Here is a 16,664-nt window from a genome sequence, read left to right as displayed (position 1 = left end):
CCCTATACATGGTTTAGTGCCGATAGACCACACTTTAAAAACAGCAGCAAGTGAATGAATTCAACACTGCCATTAAAACACATTCCAAAATAGGAGGAGGGCAATACAATTACTACCCCTTTGCTCTATCCTCCCAAGCAGTCAATGTCATAAGGCTAATTACCCTATTGCATTGCCCTCTTCTGAAGGAAGAAACAAACCCTACAACCAAGCATCTGCAGGAGGATGTCATTTATGGGCGTTAGACCGGTCTACACACACACTTGCCCTGGTTTAACTCACGGTGCATTTTAAGCCAATTTAGTTAAACCATGCAACTCCCACCCCTTATTTCCACTTCAAAGTGGCTTGTATCAATTTAGTTTAAATCGATTCTTCCTTATCAGCAAACTAACTTGATATAAACCAATCTTAACCTGAAATAAGAGCAGCTACATGAGGTTTTGCATCTCTTAATGTTGTTTTTTAAACGAGGTTCCAGTAGGTACGTCTCATCCAGCTTCTGTGCTGGTCTCTCAATCACCTTCCTCACGAGAAGAAGGAACACGGCCTGCATGTTTGTGTCATATTGCGAGACACCCTGAAACATGCCCTAATAAATGAAAGTGGCGACAATGCTGATAAAGCCCTATCTCTACCCCAATCCAGTGATAAGATCTAAACACATAACAAAACCACATTGTCATACAATGCATTATATATAACCCAAACACAATAGCATCATTGTAAAGACAGAGGAGCTAACCATGATTAGCCTAGAAAGCTCATCCAAAAGGGAAATATTACCCAATGGGGCTTTCTGCCCCCCCCTCCCTTTTTAAAGGAAGTGGTGTTGAGATGAGGTGGAAGTTCTTAGGGAAATAAATTTTCATACCACGGGCTTTCTATAGCAGAGATTCTTGTCATCAGAGTAAGATTCATGCTGATCTCAAATCCCCACCCTAACAGTTGTGCCTATATTTGTTACCAGAAAAACTAAAAGGGTAAGATCATATACATTGTAGCAATGTTCCCACCCCATGTGATGCCTTGGGAAGAGTTCTGTAGGCCAGGGACTGGGTGGACATCTTATTTAAAAGAAAGGAAAATAAAAATGGGAGTCTCAAGAAAGGAGAACAGATGCTAAATGATGAAGAGGATGGGATTTCTGGTAGACAGCCAGAAGAGGAAGGAGAATGGGGCACATAACGTGGTGCAGAATATGAAACAAGCTACAAGTGGGATTTCACATGCAGAATAAAACACAGTGCAATAAGGGAGTATTCAGATCACCTTATCACCTTTCAGTCCATGTTCTCCAGGGTTTCCCATCAGCCCCTGAAAAGAGAGGAAGCCCAGATTGAGTTTGAGCACTGCTACTGTATCCTGAAGACTTGAATCAGGTCTTAGACACTGACAGGGCTAATGGGACCATAGACCAAAAAGCATGGCATCTAGGGTCATCTGGCCTGGGCCACAGGTCTCTCCCCATACAGCCTCTGAGGTGAATCATCGGATTTACTGCCAATTACCCCTCGTGGTCTGGAGTTGCACAGAGAAAATGCTCCTCGCATTCCCCAGCAATCCACACCTGCTGCAGACTGCCAGAGTGATGTTCTGTCTACCATCCTTTACTGGCCAGTGGACAAATATTACTGCCCAACCTTCTCCTCGTAGAGACGACCACTTTCACCCAAACAATGAACTGAACAAGCTTCAGGCAGAGTCGTTCCTGGTTTGGATAGATAAGAGAGCACAAGGCTCAGTTACTCTCTTACCTTAAGTCCCTTTGGTCCTGGATAACCTATTGGTCCAAGCGCGCCCATATCTCCCTGGTAAGAGAAACACAATAAATCAAATGTATTAGGTGTGTAGCTGATGGATCCTGATATATGGCATGAAAACCCTCCTGCCAGGGCCCCTAACCCTATTCACCAGTTCACTGGGATGAGTAACATACACAGAGGATTTTCTTGCTGTTTGAAAACTTAAGAGCCACATTCTGTTCTCCTTAAAGTTAATGGAAGTTTTGCCATTGACTTCAATGGAAGCAGGATCCTGTTAGTCAAGAGATTTATAATCAGTGTATAGATAGCTGCTAAGTATAGAAATACCAAGTATACGCCTTATAGAATACTGAAGAAAGAAGAGCAACTTCTACCCACATCACATTTTTAATTCAGAATGAAGGACACCAAAGCACTTTGTAAATGTAACTAACTGAGACAGAAGCGCTCTGCAGGGATCACTTCATCCACTACTGAAATGCAGCCAACTTGGTGGAGAATTGTTAAAGTTCGACAATGCACAACACCAAAAGAAAAAAGGAATGTTCCAGTCCTGCTCCCATGGAAGTTCATGCACTTCAATGGGAATACGGACAGGCCCTAAAATAAGAAATATAGACTATGTATAGAAATATATCCCGTTGAAATCTACACAGTGAAATTAAGTAGGTGGAATACCACCTAACTTCCAAAACTCAATATGGGATTAACAGCTAAGGAATATACACCAAGAAAGTTCTTCACATACAGAATCTAAAATATGTGCTGCCGAGGGTGGGGAGGGGGTAGGAGACTAAAAGTGAAATGGTAACAATATGAAGTTAGGAAAGCTATGGATTAAATTCAGCGGATTCTTGGATCTACATTCAAGTCTAAGAATCAAATCTAGACCTGGTTGAAGCAGGGGCCACTCAAAGCAGGTCTGAAATTTGACCCAATTACTTTCGTATCGTCTCCAGTAAAGCTTGCTACATAATCTGTTTAACAGTTTAAAAAGTACTTCCATAGCAGCACTGCTGCACCGAAACAGTCAAAGGTAACAGACCAATACTTTGCTGCATTTTTATTTCTGTTTCTTTATTCTTAAATTGTTAGCCCCTGGGCTCTCTTAGCAGACTCCTATGCTGGGATTGTAAAAAGAGCCTAAGGAAGTTTGAAAGTGAAAGGGAGTTGGGTGCCTAACTTCATTAGATTCCTTTGAAAATCCTAGCCCCAGTTTATTGGATACCTAGTGAGATCTTGGCAAGGGTGGTCTGGCTCATTTAGCTGCCTTTGTACAGCTCGCTTGCTACATTTTCACTGTGGCTGGTGCTTTAAACATTCACTGTGGCTGGTGCTTTAAACACCACTGAGGTTGTATCATGAACCCTGGTGAATTGATACATTTCCCTCCATCCCTCTGTCCATCAGGATTAAAGAACAGTTATAGATGGATCCACATCTGCAGTGAAAAGTCCTTTTCAGAAGAAATCCCAGAAGTTCTAAATGAACTCCTACCCCAAAAGTTCTTCAAATCCAGCTTCGGAGAGAATGGTGCAATTCACTGAAGAAGATTTCCACATCCAGGGCCCTCTCCCACAGTGCATGAAGCATCATATCCCGCTATGCAATACACATGGAGCTGACATTCAAGAGCATGAGCTACCCAGAGCGGAGAAGACAATGGCTGGCTCCTGTTAAGTTAGAAAGTGGTCCTCTGATTCCTGTCACATCCAACATTTCAAACCTGAGCCCTCCTTGGGGATATCAATCTATCTGAATCCCTAATGCTCCCTCAGAAGTTGAAACAATCTGTTCATTTTTTAATTCAATAACATCTTTGTATTTGAATCCTGGATTGAGGGTTATTTACAAGTCTGTCTTTGGCATTGTTTTAAAAAGGAGTTTTCAGCATTTTGCAAGCCATTTAAACTCCAGAGGAGAAATGGCTGGGTTAATTCAGAACTTCAATTTATGCTAACATTCTGCTGAGGAGGCATTTTTTTAGTGCTAGTATAAAGGCACATTCCCAGAGCTGCTATTTTCTATCATATTATTACAAGCATTTATTTGGCACTCATTGGTATCATAAGTGAGCAAGTTACAGGGCTTAAGTTGAGACGTAGCACCATGCACCCCTGGCTGCTGCTCCCTAGAGCTTTACAAGTCTGCTAAGAAACCAAAGTTTAATCACTAGGAATGGTTGGGGCATAGAGGTACATCTTACAGCTCATCTACGATGCACCAGGTTCATATTTAGTCGGATTTCTGGGTCAGAATTTCTCCCATTCTTTTTAGTTCTTGAACAGTGATGGATTTTCCTCTTCCATTATCTGTGGCACTAAACCAGTGATTCTCAAACTGTAGGTCACGAGGTTATTACATGGGGGGGTCGCGAGCTGTCAGCCTCCACTCCAAGCCCCGCTTTGCCTCCAGCATTTATAATGATGTTAAATATATAAAGTAGTGTTTTTAATTTATAAGGGGGAGGGGGGGCGGTTGCACTCAGAGGCTTGCTGTGTGAAAGGGTACTAAAGTTTGAGAACCACTGCACTAAACCATTACCGGAGCCACATGAATGAGGTCTATGGAACACACACTTTAATTATACTTTGTCTGCTCTGTTGTCTAGTAAATACGCCAGCTCATGTACTATTAACTGATTTCACAGGTGCTCTCCGCAGAGCACTGACTTAGAGCTAGCGCCATATGGCTAGCACTGCAATACTAACTCCAAGGGGATATTTTCCACCTCTAGTTCGGTCACTGAAGATAAGTATTCGGGATACAAAATGAAGAGGTGAAAGCTCACTCAGACTCCATTTCTCTTTTTTCCTGTGGAACCTCAGGGTTACAAACAACCTCCATTCCCGAGGTGTTCGTAACTCTGAACAAAACATTATGGTTGTTCTTTTTAAAAGTTTACAACTGAACAATGACTTCATCCAGCTTTAGAACTTTACTATGCAGAAGAAAAATGCTGCTTTCCCTTTAAGTAGTTTATTTTTAACACAATCATGTACTGTATTTTCTTTTCTTTTTTTTTTGTCGTCATCTCTGCTGCTGCCTGATTGTGTACTTCCAGTTCCACAGGAGGTGTGTGGTTGACTGGTCAGTTTGTAACTCTGAGGTTCTACTGCACTCTTCCCTTTCTCAGGAGGAAACAGCCACAACTCTGCTGGTTCCTTGGAACAGGCTTATGGTATCTTCCTCAGCACTCGTCAAAGCTGGTTTATTTTTGCTGGAGCTGCTCATCTCCACAGAGACTTAAAAACAGTATTTTAGTCCGCAAGAGCTTGATGTTGTTTCTCTGACTCAAATGGAGCTTTCTGGGGCTTTTAAAAAAGGATATTGAAACAATCACGGACCCAGCAAGGAAAGCAACTTGCAAGGATGCTGGAGCGCTATCGGCTCTGATTTCTATCATCTGTGGATGGGCGAGAGAAGGATTGGGAGATGGGGAAGGATAAAAAATAGTCAGGGATAGGCATACCCCAACAGCCTGGAAATTCTGCTGTGGTGAGGACTCTTTACCCTTGTAGCACTAATGCGTCAGGCTAGAAAAGATGCTAGAGTTCATGTTATTAAAAAAAAGCTTTCACAGGTCTGTATTCAAACAGGCTTCGGATCGCTCTCTCCCCCATGAAGGGAGCCAGTGATACAGTGCACCAAGCTCTCCTGTAACGTGTAAATAAACAGGGAAGCCTTTGCTGGAGGAATATTTCTATAACAGCAGGTCATGTGGCTGCAGACTCACCGCGAGTGCTGAGCTGAGGCTGTATTGAAACAGATCCCCTTTTCATACCTTCCAGCATAAAGGCTTCTTGTAGGAACGCATTTACTTAGCGCTCACCCACACGGCTAATTACGAAAGCAGGAGGCTCCAGTTACAACTAATTCTGCTCTTCAGCCTTCCAACAGCAAAGCAAAAAACCCCTGCAGGGAGCTTGGAAGCCACTGGAAAATGGGGCCATGGTTCTCTGAGCATTCAGAAATGGGACAGGAGGAAACTATTGCATGAAGTTTGGCAGGGTGCAGGTATGTGGGCTTCAAGACACGCAGTGCATGACCCTAACAATTAATGTCACCTTAAGGAAGCTGTTCTAGCCATGCCTAGTCAGACTGCTGACCCTGCTCTATGAAAAGAGCCTCTTGCCACCAGCTGAGAAGAGAGGGGAGTTGGAGGTAGAGAAGATCCACCATCTCCCCCTTTCTTACTCCGTGTGGCAGGGAGGATGGAGGGATGATAAGGAGGAGACAGGGGATGAGGTGGAGTGGAAGGAGGATGGGGGTCCCTTCCTAGGTCAGCCTTACTAAGGGTCTCCAAATCCACCCACTCTCTGAACCAGCGCCTCCTGGAGGATTATTACAAATCCCTTGGAACCATGTCTAGCTCAAGCTCCCTTGCACAAAGTGCGTGAAGAAAAAACTCACTTCTCGCCTCATATTTTATATACAGAGCTGAAGCAACTCATCCTCTGCAAGTACTGTGACATCAAGAGAGCTCTCCTCTGCCTACAGATGCATGCAAGAAAGAACTTCTCCCCCAGACAAACTCCCACCCTTTGGAGCCCCCGTTTCCCAGAACCTCCCCAAGCCTGAATGGTAGCAGCCTCCTTGGATGCTAGAATAACAATCCCTAACCATTGTCTAGTGTAAATGTGTTGATATTTCCAATGGAAACTGCCTAGATTTGTCTTTGTAGAGTGGGTCGCACTTTCTGGGGTTTTGGAAACCTAAAGTAGGAACTATGTGCTTTCAAAGCAAAGAAATGACATGCACGGTTCAAACTCAGATAGGTCACAGACCCTGTTGTATTAATTTAGATGGAACAAAGAGGCCCCCAAAAAATCAAAGGTGTTAACATAACCCAGTCACTGTCCAACATTAAACAGTGTTAAACAAGGGTCAGGGTTTGGAATACAGAGACCTCAGCCTGTGTGTACCATGGCAAACTCACCATTAAAAATCCTTATAACCTTTTATTAAAGATACAGAAAGAGAAGGAAAAAGAGTTAAAGCATTTGAAATGTACATGATTAAATAAGGTTTTCTTTGTAACAACATCGCATGTTCTTTTCCCTTTTAGCTGGAGAGTTTTTAAGACAGAAAAGCCCCCTTGTTTGACAATCTCTTAAATGGTATCAAAGATGGTAATAACTGTCCTTTTGCGGGGGAAAGTTTGTTGAAATGGGCTGGAGTGGTTGTTGTTCAAGTCCAATCCCTGCTTCCTCAGAAGACAAAACAAAAGACAGACACACAAGGGGAGAGAAGAGAACAGCAAAGATAGAAAATTCCACTTCTGTCTATTGTGTTGACTTTCATCTCAACCTCACTGCTGGGAAAAGCACAGGACCAGAGCACAGTCTTATCAGCCTCTTCGAGACCAGGCAAACTTTTCAGGCTTTTTAGGGCATTTCATTTAGCTGCCTTTCAGGTCATAGGCTCACAGCAGTGCTGCAAAATACGCAGTCTTGGCCAGCGGAGCCAGACTCTTATTAGCCAGGAAAGAGAAGAAATAAGGTGAGGAAGGAAAAGGACTCATGGGGCTTTGGTAGGGGAACAGGGACAAAGTCTCCCATCCAAGGTGTTGGCTGGGATTTAGCAGGAGCTGGAGGAGGTGGCCGTGTCATCCGGCTGCCTCTCTATGGCCTGGTCAAGGCCTCTTTCAGGGTCAGGATGAAGAAAGCCCAGGATCCCAGGAGATGGCAGCCATAAAGGTGAAGCTTTCTCCTTCCCAATCTCTCACCTTTCAATCAGACAGCAGCACAATAGTCAGCTTTTCCTTCTAAAATCTCTTTCTGGGGACTCCAAAAGGGGAGTGATGGGTGGAATAGTCCATCCCCTCATTATTTTGTCCATCAACAAGCCTAATTTCTGACACACCAATTTTGCTTCATTGATTCTTGGTCTGACACGGTTCTTATTTACCAGCCATGATCTTAACACAATCCTTGAATTAGATCAGTAATTTTGTTTGGACTAATTCAATCTTTCCATCTCGCTTTTGCACCTTTTCCCATCAACATTTGTTGTCCGAGTTTATTGTGACATTCCATGAATTACTCCTCCCAACTGAGTTCACAATTAGGGCAAATTAGCAGGCCCAATTATTTCAACAACCCCGGCCAGAGAGAGCGCACGCTTTAAGGGAATCGGGTGCTAGTGAAGGGGCAGTGACATGGCCAAGCCTAAACACAGCTCCTGCTTACATAGGGATCGCAGCTTTGACCTGCTCCACTGCCAAGTTATCATCATGTAAGTTTCCTGCACTCTCCAGGGCACAATGCAGGGCTATATTGGCAGATGCACAGGGCGAAGAGTGAGTGCTAGGAACAGGCTGTGTCCGAATTCCAGATTGGAAAGAAAGCCTCCTAGGGGGATTTTAGTTTGTCTAATTTTTGAGATCTAGTTATCAGCCACATTGCTGAACTATCTCACATGCTGTTCCATTGCCATGCTGGGAACTTCTTCAGACAATCTCCCGGTGGACTTCCACACAGTCACAAGGTACTCCGGGACTGGCTGATTCAGACCATTTCACATGGGCCTACGCTGTGGGACAGGTCCCCTTTTTTATCTGGAGGAGCTCCATGCAATCTGAAGAGAGCGCTTGGAGCATCTATGAGTGAAAGTCAAGGATATAGCTTTTGTGATTGCCTGAGAGCATGGAGATGGATTCCATCAACCAAAGCTCTTGCTAAAGACGCTCGAAGAGGCAGGAGTGGTGAAAATTTTGAAGAAACAGTATGTGAGGTCGTCTTTGCTGTCCAGACATTGCAGGTATTTGTCATGGGAGGAGAAAATTTGCATGAAGAAACTGGTGCCCTTTAAAAACATGAGCACAAAATGATTCTCTGGGAAGGAGAAATGTCATCATTCAAGGTACTGGTCTTGAAGCAAATAACTCTTAAGAAGCAATGCCTCTCTCTCTGATCCACAACTGGACAGACTCTCCCCCTCAGTTGTTTTAATACTGAAGAGCCAGTTTGTGGGAATGCAGGGGAGGTGTGCGATTCTAAAAGTCCTTCATACACCAGACATCTTATCTTCTCAAAGAACAATTGGGAAGGGGGAGGATGGAGTAGGGAAGAGAGAAGCAAACTGAAGGCTGCAACCTTAGCAACCCAAAGCCAGTATTTGAAAGAAATGCCTTTCTGCACTGGAAGCAAGGCCAATCAAGATGGCTCACGATAGGACCAGGATGAAGTCCATCATTTGTGTTGACACGGACAGTAATGTCCTTCGGTTTCTCATAACTTCCAAAAAATCTCCTTTCTTGTGGTTAACGGTACTGGCTGGGCCTCAGGAGACCTGGGTTCAGTTCCTTTGTGACCCTGGGTACGTCCGTGTGCCTCAGTTCCCTATCTGTAAAATGGGGATAATTACACGGTCTTTCTCCCATGCTTTGTCTGTTTGTCTGGTCCATTTAGATTGTAAGCTCTTTGGGACAAGGACTGTCCCTTACTGTGTGTTGTGCAGCATAATACAGCCCCATCTCAGTTGAGGCGTCTGTGTGCTACTGTCATACAATGAATGATTACCCCAAGGCATGAGGAGATATTTCATAACTGTTCATAATCTGCACAGCAGATTTCACAGCTAGCCATCAGTGAAGAGGAGACTGTTTTGAATGAATGTTATCTTAACAATAATAATAAAGCTGGTCACTTCTTGTGTATTGAGGGAAATGGCTCCAAACAAAAACAGAGCCCTAAAAAAGTAAAAGGAAAAGTGTCAATCCGGGATCAGAGAGAGCACGTAGGGCATATGCTCACCTCAGCACACAAAGACTTGTGGGTAAAATACCACCTTCTGTTAAACCAGCTCATGCCCTGTTGAAGTCAATGAGGGTGTAACAGAGGGCAGATTTGAGTGTGTGTTTGTGAGGGGAAGGTGGTTACATTCCCACATATCAAGATGGCAGGGTACTCCTTCATGCAATAATTTCACTGTCCAGGAACCATGCATCCTTCCTTGGTCAAACAATTTAGTTTCCTGGTGTTGCTAGTTAGAGGGTCTGTTTTTAAGAAAGAAAGCAGACTCCGACCGGGAATAAATGCATGATCGTATCTTTAAAGAAATACACTGGTAAATGTCACCAAAAGGGGAAATCACAGAGGACACGCAGGACTAAATTCTCAAGGGCTCTCTTGTGCCTAAAAAAGTTACATACCTGAAATCATCACCTCCACTTCCTCATCCCACTTTGGCACCTCCTCTCTTCGCCTTCCCTCCCCCCCTTCCCACAGTTTTAATCTTCCTCTCCCCCATAAAAAGAAGAGTCACCCCCCCCCCCAGTCTCCCTCACAAGAGGAGGAGGAGGAGGAAGAAAAATGGTGTGCGATTGCAGTGCCCTGGAAAGGGTTAAAACCCTCAGAAGCCAAAGCTCCATTTGTTTTCGTACTTACAATGAGTCCATGAACTCCAGGAGGACCAGGGGCTCCCAATTCTCCCTAAAAGGAAAGAGACCAACATGGTTACAGGCTCTTTTTAGACAAACAGAGGCTGAAAAATGGCTCAGTGTTTCAAGGTCTTGAAGGAAAAGACCAGCCTCCCCCTCGCACCCTCCCCCCCATTCCAACAGCCTGAGCAATCTAGAGCTTCCATCTTCAGAAAGCATGTTAATGAAGGAGGGCAGCCCCTCAGACAGAGGGCTACTTGTTGTTCTCCTGCAGTCCCCGCAGTTATGTGCTGAGACTGGCTTCCCCTCCTAGGAACAGGCAGGATAAAGGGAGCGTTTCACTGGGTGTTTGGTGGGGGAGGGGCAGGTGAAGGGAGGACAGGGAAGGGGTTGCAGGTGAGAAAGGAAAGGAAAACCAGGGAGGAAGGGAACTGGACAGACAGGAGGGCAGCCAGGGAAAAGGAAGGAGGGAAGGGGAGTTAAAAGGGATGACCAGAGCTTGGTGGGAAGGAAATGGAAGCAGCTGCTTTAGCACTGGAAAGTGTAGGAGGGAGGTGAGTGGTTACAGGCAGCAACATCTAATAGTGTGTGAAGGCATGACTCATGCCGGGAGATCTGGGTTCCCTCCCCAACTATGTCACCAGCTTCCTGTGTGACGTCAGGCAAGTCATGGCACCCTTGTGACTCAGTTTGCCCATCTGTAAAATGGGGACAATCATGCAACAAAACCTGTCAGAAGAGACCACCTGGAAGAAAATAGGGTTGCATGGCATGTGGGGACTTCCAGTAGAGGTGGAACAGAACTGTGGTCAGTACATTTGGGGACATTTTGGGGCTGTCTCCAGTGAGGAGGTTGCTACTAAGAAGCATGATCTCTTGGGCATGCAGGGCTAAGTAGGTGCTGCATGGGGGCCCACAGAAGAGAAGAGGAGTGGGACTGAGCAAAGCATGTAGCCCCTCCCATTGCACGTGGGGGGTCAACACTGCTGACTACTGTAAAGGGCAGAGCTAGGGCCCCTCTAGAGACAGTCCAGTAGCGTCAGCCTCTGCCTAGAGGTGCCAGGGAAGGAAGGGGACTCCTTTCAACCCCTCTTCCCGCACTTTGTACAGCTGCTGACCCCAATCTAGTCCGCAGTGTTTTGTACCCCTGCATTTCCAGAAAGGAATTGGGCTTTACTTGCAGCAGCTTCTCCGTGGGGAGGCTGGCCATGCACCCCGAGCATTTTAGCAGGAATTCCTTCAGGATTCTGCTATCGCTTCCTGGACACGCGATTGTAATAACACAGTGAAAAGCAGCACTGGCTGAGCACTAGGACATGGGATTCTCTAGTAGCCTATTCAGAGGGAGCAAGTAACCAGCAATAAATTGAGATGCAACCACTGTTGTAAGAGATGCCACCCTCCCTAGCACACCTCAGAGGCAGATGCAGGCACACAAAGAGGTGGTACAGGTTTCAGAGTGGTAGCCGTGTTAGTCCGCATCAGCAAAAAGAATGAGGAACACTTGTGGCACCTTAGAGACTAACAAATTTATTTGAGCATAACAAATAAATGTTAGTCTCTAGGGTGCCACAAGTACTCCTGGTTCTTTTTGAGGTCCTTTCCTGCATACTTATAGAAGATCTGGTTGATCGTTAACTGCCCATTGGAAACTATGCATTTTGGTGTGACTGTGCCCAAACAACAGGATTCCCTAATCACTCAGTGCCCTCTACTGTTTATCATCCACTATGGATGCCCTGTGTGCAGGTAACCTCGGAAAGAGCCACCTACTCTTACTAGACTCTCAGTAACAGAGCCAACCATTTAGCAAACCAGAGATGCTGACTAGGTTGTGGTTGAGGCACTGGGCTGGTGCTCAGGAGATATGGGCTCAATTCCCAGCTCCACCATGCAGTTGCCATGGGACAGATTTTCAAAGGCATTTAGGCACCTAAAGAAGCAGACAGGCACTTCTGAAAAACCCCACTAGCACCTAGGTGCCTAACTCCCATTGAGATCATGTAGCGCTCGAAAGCTGGTCTCTTTCACCAACAGAAGTCAGTCCAATAAAAGATATTCCCTTCCCTGCCTGGACTTTTAGGTGCATAAACAGCTTTGAAAATCTGGTCCTCTGTAACTTTGGGCAAGATACTTAAACCCCCTGTGCCTCAGTTCTCCATCTGAAAATGGGGATAACATTTCAATTCCACAGCGAATATTTAGACTGTAAATCTTTAGGTCTTACTATGCACATGTACAGACTTTAGCATAATCCCCCATATCAGCTGAAGCCTCTAGGGGCTACTCATACCAAAATAGTAATATATTCCTTCCCCATTGCAATTTTTATATAATCTGTGTTGGATCAGATATACCAACTCTAGATAGGCTATCAAAGAAAGTAGCCAGAATTACCCAGGATATGATGTGCACCCGGTGGAAGCCATTTTTATCTAGTTCCGTACAGTAAAACTCCCTTTTACTGTAAAATTAAGAGAAAATCCTGAATGGTTTCCAATACACTGCAAGGTGCCAGTTGCTTTTCTGCTTACTGTGAGCTTGTTTGGTGGAGAAAGTGAACTTTGTTGAAAGAAGGACCTACCGTGCTTAAGGGTACTGATCTATTCTGAGGAAGGAAATATGTTTATTTTACGGAAAATGGAGAAAAGGACTGTTTTTACACACACACACACACACACACACACACACACGTTTCCTAATCCCAACCACCCTAAAATTGGTTTTCATGGTAAATTCCTTTCCTGCATACTTTGGACATCTGCTAAAGCTTTGTTCTCTTCGGTGGGATTTCAGAATCATTGGAGCTTCTGGGATAAGGTCTCCTTTAAAAGTTCAGTAGTCATAGCCCCTTTTTGCCTTGTTCAGCTACAAGGGGAAAGATGCTCAATATTATCCACAGCGAGTATGCCTCAGGAGAAGGGGCTTTAGTGTCCACGGACTGAGTGAGCCTGATGCTAATTGTCAAAACACACCACAAGGTTTTCCTGCTTGGGAAGGAGAGGGAGTGTATTTCGCTGTGAGGGGCGGTGGGTTAGTCACGCATGCCGGCCTTTCCCTGCCCTAGGAAAGGAAAGCAGAGGTTTCACCGATGCCCTGGCTTCATCACCCTTTATCTTTTCTGGCTATGTTATCCACAACAATAGCTTGACCAGTATCAGTTCCCCAGATTTATCATTATCTCCTGCTTATGAGAGAGGGGTGCATAGCCTGGAAATCAGACTCCATGCTCTCCGGTGGTGCTTGACTCTATCCCTGGGTCAGGAGATAGATGAGGTGAGCTAATCATTGTTTCCCATGTCCAGTTCCTATGATTTTACAACTAATTTAAATGGCCAGAGATCAGGGGAGTGGGGGATATGGAATGTGATGGCCCAACAGTTCTCGGGAAGCTGGCAGGAGGAGACTTGCGGTAGCCTAACTCCTTTCACACGATGAGACGAATGGAAAGAGGATGAGACGCAGACAGCGTCAGCCATCCCCATGCAGCAGCAGAGGAAGGAACAGTACAGTACGGTACAGATGCTGATGCAGCTCAGTGGATCAGACACAGGAAGGGACAGCTCAGGACCCATGGCTGCCTGCCGGCCTGCGATTTAGTCACATATTTCACCTAGCGAACGTGGCGTGTGTGTGTGTTCCACAAGCAGACTTTCTGGAATTTTTCTGTGTCTGTGACTCTGCTCGTGACCTCGTGAACCTCCCTTCAAATGAGCCAAAACATTCTGTTTTCATTCTGAAATCTCTGAAGCACATTAATATTTAAAAGCCGTTGATAAGATGAAAGCAGAGCGATCCTTCTGGGTGAATTAAATGGAGAGGACATTTACTTCCCTAGGATCTCTCTAATACTTTGGGAGCTGGCATTCAGCTGCCTTTAAACACATCTTCAGAATGGGCCTTCGATGTCTTGGAAATTTAAAAGTCTGTTCTTGGAAAAGAGAACATCTCTCTGATCATAAATCAGGAGCTCAGACCATCCTAAAGGACTGGTTGTCTTAAGGGATTGGCAATATCTATAAAGCCTTACATTGCTAGGTCATTGATTCAAACCTAACCCATGTAGGAGTTGCTAGAGCTCACTGAACAGTGGGGGAAAAAACGGCAAGAATATTTTTTAGGAATCAAAAACATTGAATCAACTGCGTTCAGGACTCTTATGTTTTCATTTTGCATTAAAGCTGGAGCAATCAAGCCTAACTAGCAGAAAATGCTTGCAGAAACTGAATTTTATGCTGAATGGAAATTTCAAAACGTGTGCTTTAAGGGTTACTTATACAAATCATCCAATCAGGGAACAGAAACAATACCAGTGACTTGGGTAAATAACCAATGTAGTGTGTATTTCAAAGATCAGCCAAGAACTGTTCATAAACTAATTGGGAGGAAAATTGGCAAAGACATCCATGAATAACTAATATTTTTGAGAAAGTCTGCAATCTGCTAGGAAATATTTTGCGAGCAGGAAAAAAAGCGGTGAACACATTATTTCTTATGAATTATTTTGCTCTGCTCAAACAGTGATTAAATGGTACCAACATCCAGTTGTTCAGTGGCCTATGTGAAATGAATTGGTGATCTCAGCCCAATTCCTGTGGAACCAGTCCACTTCTTAAAAACCCAGTAAGGGTCATTTGAAAATATAGGAGAGACCAAGAACTGAATGGTCTGGAGACACTTACTCCCGGTCATGGCTGGAGCAGAAGAGTAGGGAGGTGTGAAGCCATTTCCTGTGCAGTATCTGGTCCATAGATAGACGCTCCAGAGTTAGCAATTTGGCACCTTTGAACCGGTATTTAAAATTCACTTTAAACGAGAGAGGATCTTAGAGTTTCCTCCAAGTACTCTGGACACACATTTATTAATGATCTGATGGCCGGAGATGTGTGGCAACGTATTAGCTCATTTACCAGTATCAGGCAAATGAGACGCAATAGAAAGGAGGATGCCAGGAGAACAACCCACTTGCACTTATAGTACAAGCTTAGGAGAGTCAGTGTTGCTAAATGCCTGCCCTGATACTCTAAGGACAGAACAGATAACAATGGGCATGTACCGTTCTCCGAAACAGTTTAGCAAACCAACTGCCTGCTTCATATCTCTGCTGTTAAACATACAGCCTTCCAGAACCCCCCCAGCTGTTCCCACAAGCTGCAATGAATAAGTGAAACCAGATCAAATGAGGAACCTGGAATTTTAAAATGAGAGAAACAAGGAGTGGCTGTAAAAGCCAAAATGTCACTTGCCAGTTTGGGGCCAATTTCCCTATGATGCTTACATAGGCCCTGATCCCAAGATCAAAGGGAGTCTCTCTATTGACTCAGTGAGCTATGGATCAGGCCCAGATAGGGTGACCAGATGTCCCAATTTTTACAGGGACAGTCCCGATTTTTGGGTCTTTTTCTTATCTAGGCTCCTATTACCTCCCACCCCCTGTCCCGATTTTTCACACTTGCTGTCTGGTCACCCTAGGCCCAGAGAGCACAAACTGTTACGGAGGATAATATTGACAGTTGCACGTCAAGTCAGTTAAGAGCAACATCATTCCTCACACCCACACTAAGTTCCCTACAATTATATCCCTATGGGAAGAAAGTGCTCAACAGGACTGGGGTGCAGGAGAAGCGATGGAGGGGGCAGAGAGGGAAATGGGATGCAGATGGCACTACAATGACCTGTTAACTGAAACACTGGAACTAGCAGTTTATGTAAGAGGTGGAAGGCGTTTTCAGAGGAATCTAAAACAACAAACAGACTGACAGCTGCCTGTGAACTCTCAAGACAGCTTCAGCAGAGAGCTTCCTTCAGATTCTAGGCACCCAGCACGGCATAGTACAACAGGATGTAAAATGGAGCAGCAAGAGAGAAGCAAAAAGTCTGCTGAAGACTTTGCAACTTACTGGGTTCCCATCTATGCCTGGAGGTCCTCGTTCACCAAAATCGCCAGGAAAACCCTGAGATAGGGAGGCAAATACAAACAAATATTGGTTATTGGCACATACTGAGAAAAGAAAACAGACAACTTAATGCTACTCCTGTTTTGCTCAGCGCGGTGTTTTGAAAGCCAGCAGGTTACAAAGCAGGTCTGAGCACAAACAGACTGCCACTTGTGGTGCTTGAGTTAAAAGATTATAATTAAAAAGCCTCCCAACGCCACCAACGTACTGGAGGAACACTACACGGCCATGTGGCCGAGAACAAGGATTGAGTCTGTCCAGAGGCCAGCAGGAGGTGCTAAAGAGATCGACCACATCTGCAGCATGCTTTGCACCACTCAACCATGAGCCATACATTCAGCCGTAAGAGTCCCAAGAGGTAGAAATCAGAGGAGAAAACAGAGAAGTCTTTAGCCTTGACCATACTGTGAAAAACACCCAGGTGTCAGCAATGGGAATGCAATAGGGGTCAGCAATGGGATAGCCAAGGACAAACCAATTCATAAGTCATGGTTGAAACCCGCACAGTGGTTGACCGTGGTTTGCCCTTGTATATTCTTGCAGCTAAAACCATATCTA

At 44.8% G+C, this 16,664-nt stretch overlaps 1 protein-coding gene across 9 annotated transcripts in view; it reads right to left on the bottom strand.

Annotated features, from left to right (window-relative positions):
• The window catches only part of LOC117867266 (collagen alpha-1(XXVII) chain B-like), a 261,780-nt gene that overhangs the window by 115,426 nt on the left and 129,690 nt on the right, over positions 1–16,664 (bottom strand). For all 9 annotated transcript variants that reach the window (XM_034752150.1, XM_034752151.1, XM_034752154.1 and 6 more), the window contains 4 exons: positions 16,050–16,103; positions 10,157–10,201; positions 1,758–1,811; positions 1,273–1,317 (listed from right to left, as the gene is read on the bottom strand). In XM_034752150.1, coding sequence (XP_034608041.1) covers positions 1,273–1,317; positions 1,758–1,811; positions 10,157–10,201; positions 16,050–16,103 — 198 coding nt within the window. The remainder of the gene's footprint in view (positions 1–1,272; positions 1,318–1,757; positions 1,812–10,156; positions 10,202–16,049; positions 16,104–16,664) is intronic.

This window comes from Trachemys scripta, chromosome 17 (genome assembly GCF_013100865.1).
Source record: "Trachemys scripta elegans isolate TJP31775 chromosome 17, CAS_Tse_1.0, whole genome shotgun sequence".
NCBI lineage: Eukaryota > Metazoa > Chordata > Testudines > Emydidae > Trachemys > Trachemys scripta.
The sequence above is the reverse complement of the archived record's forward strand: the minus strand, read 5'-3'. Positions and strand labels throughout refer to the sequence as shown.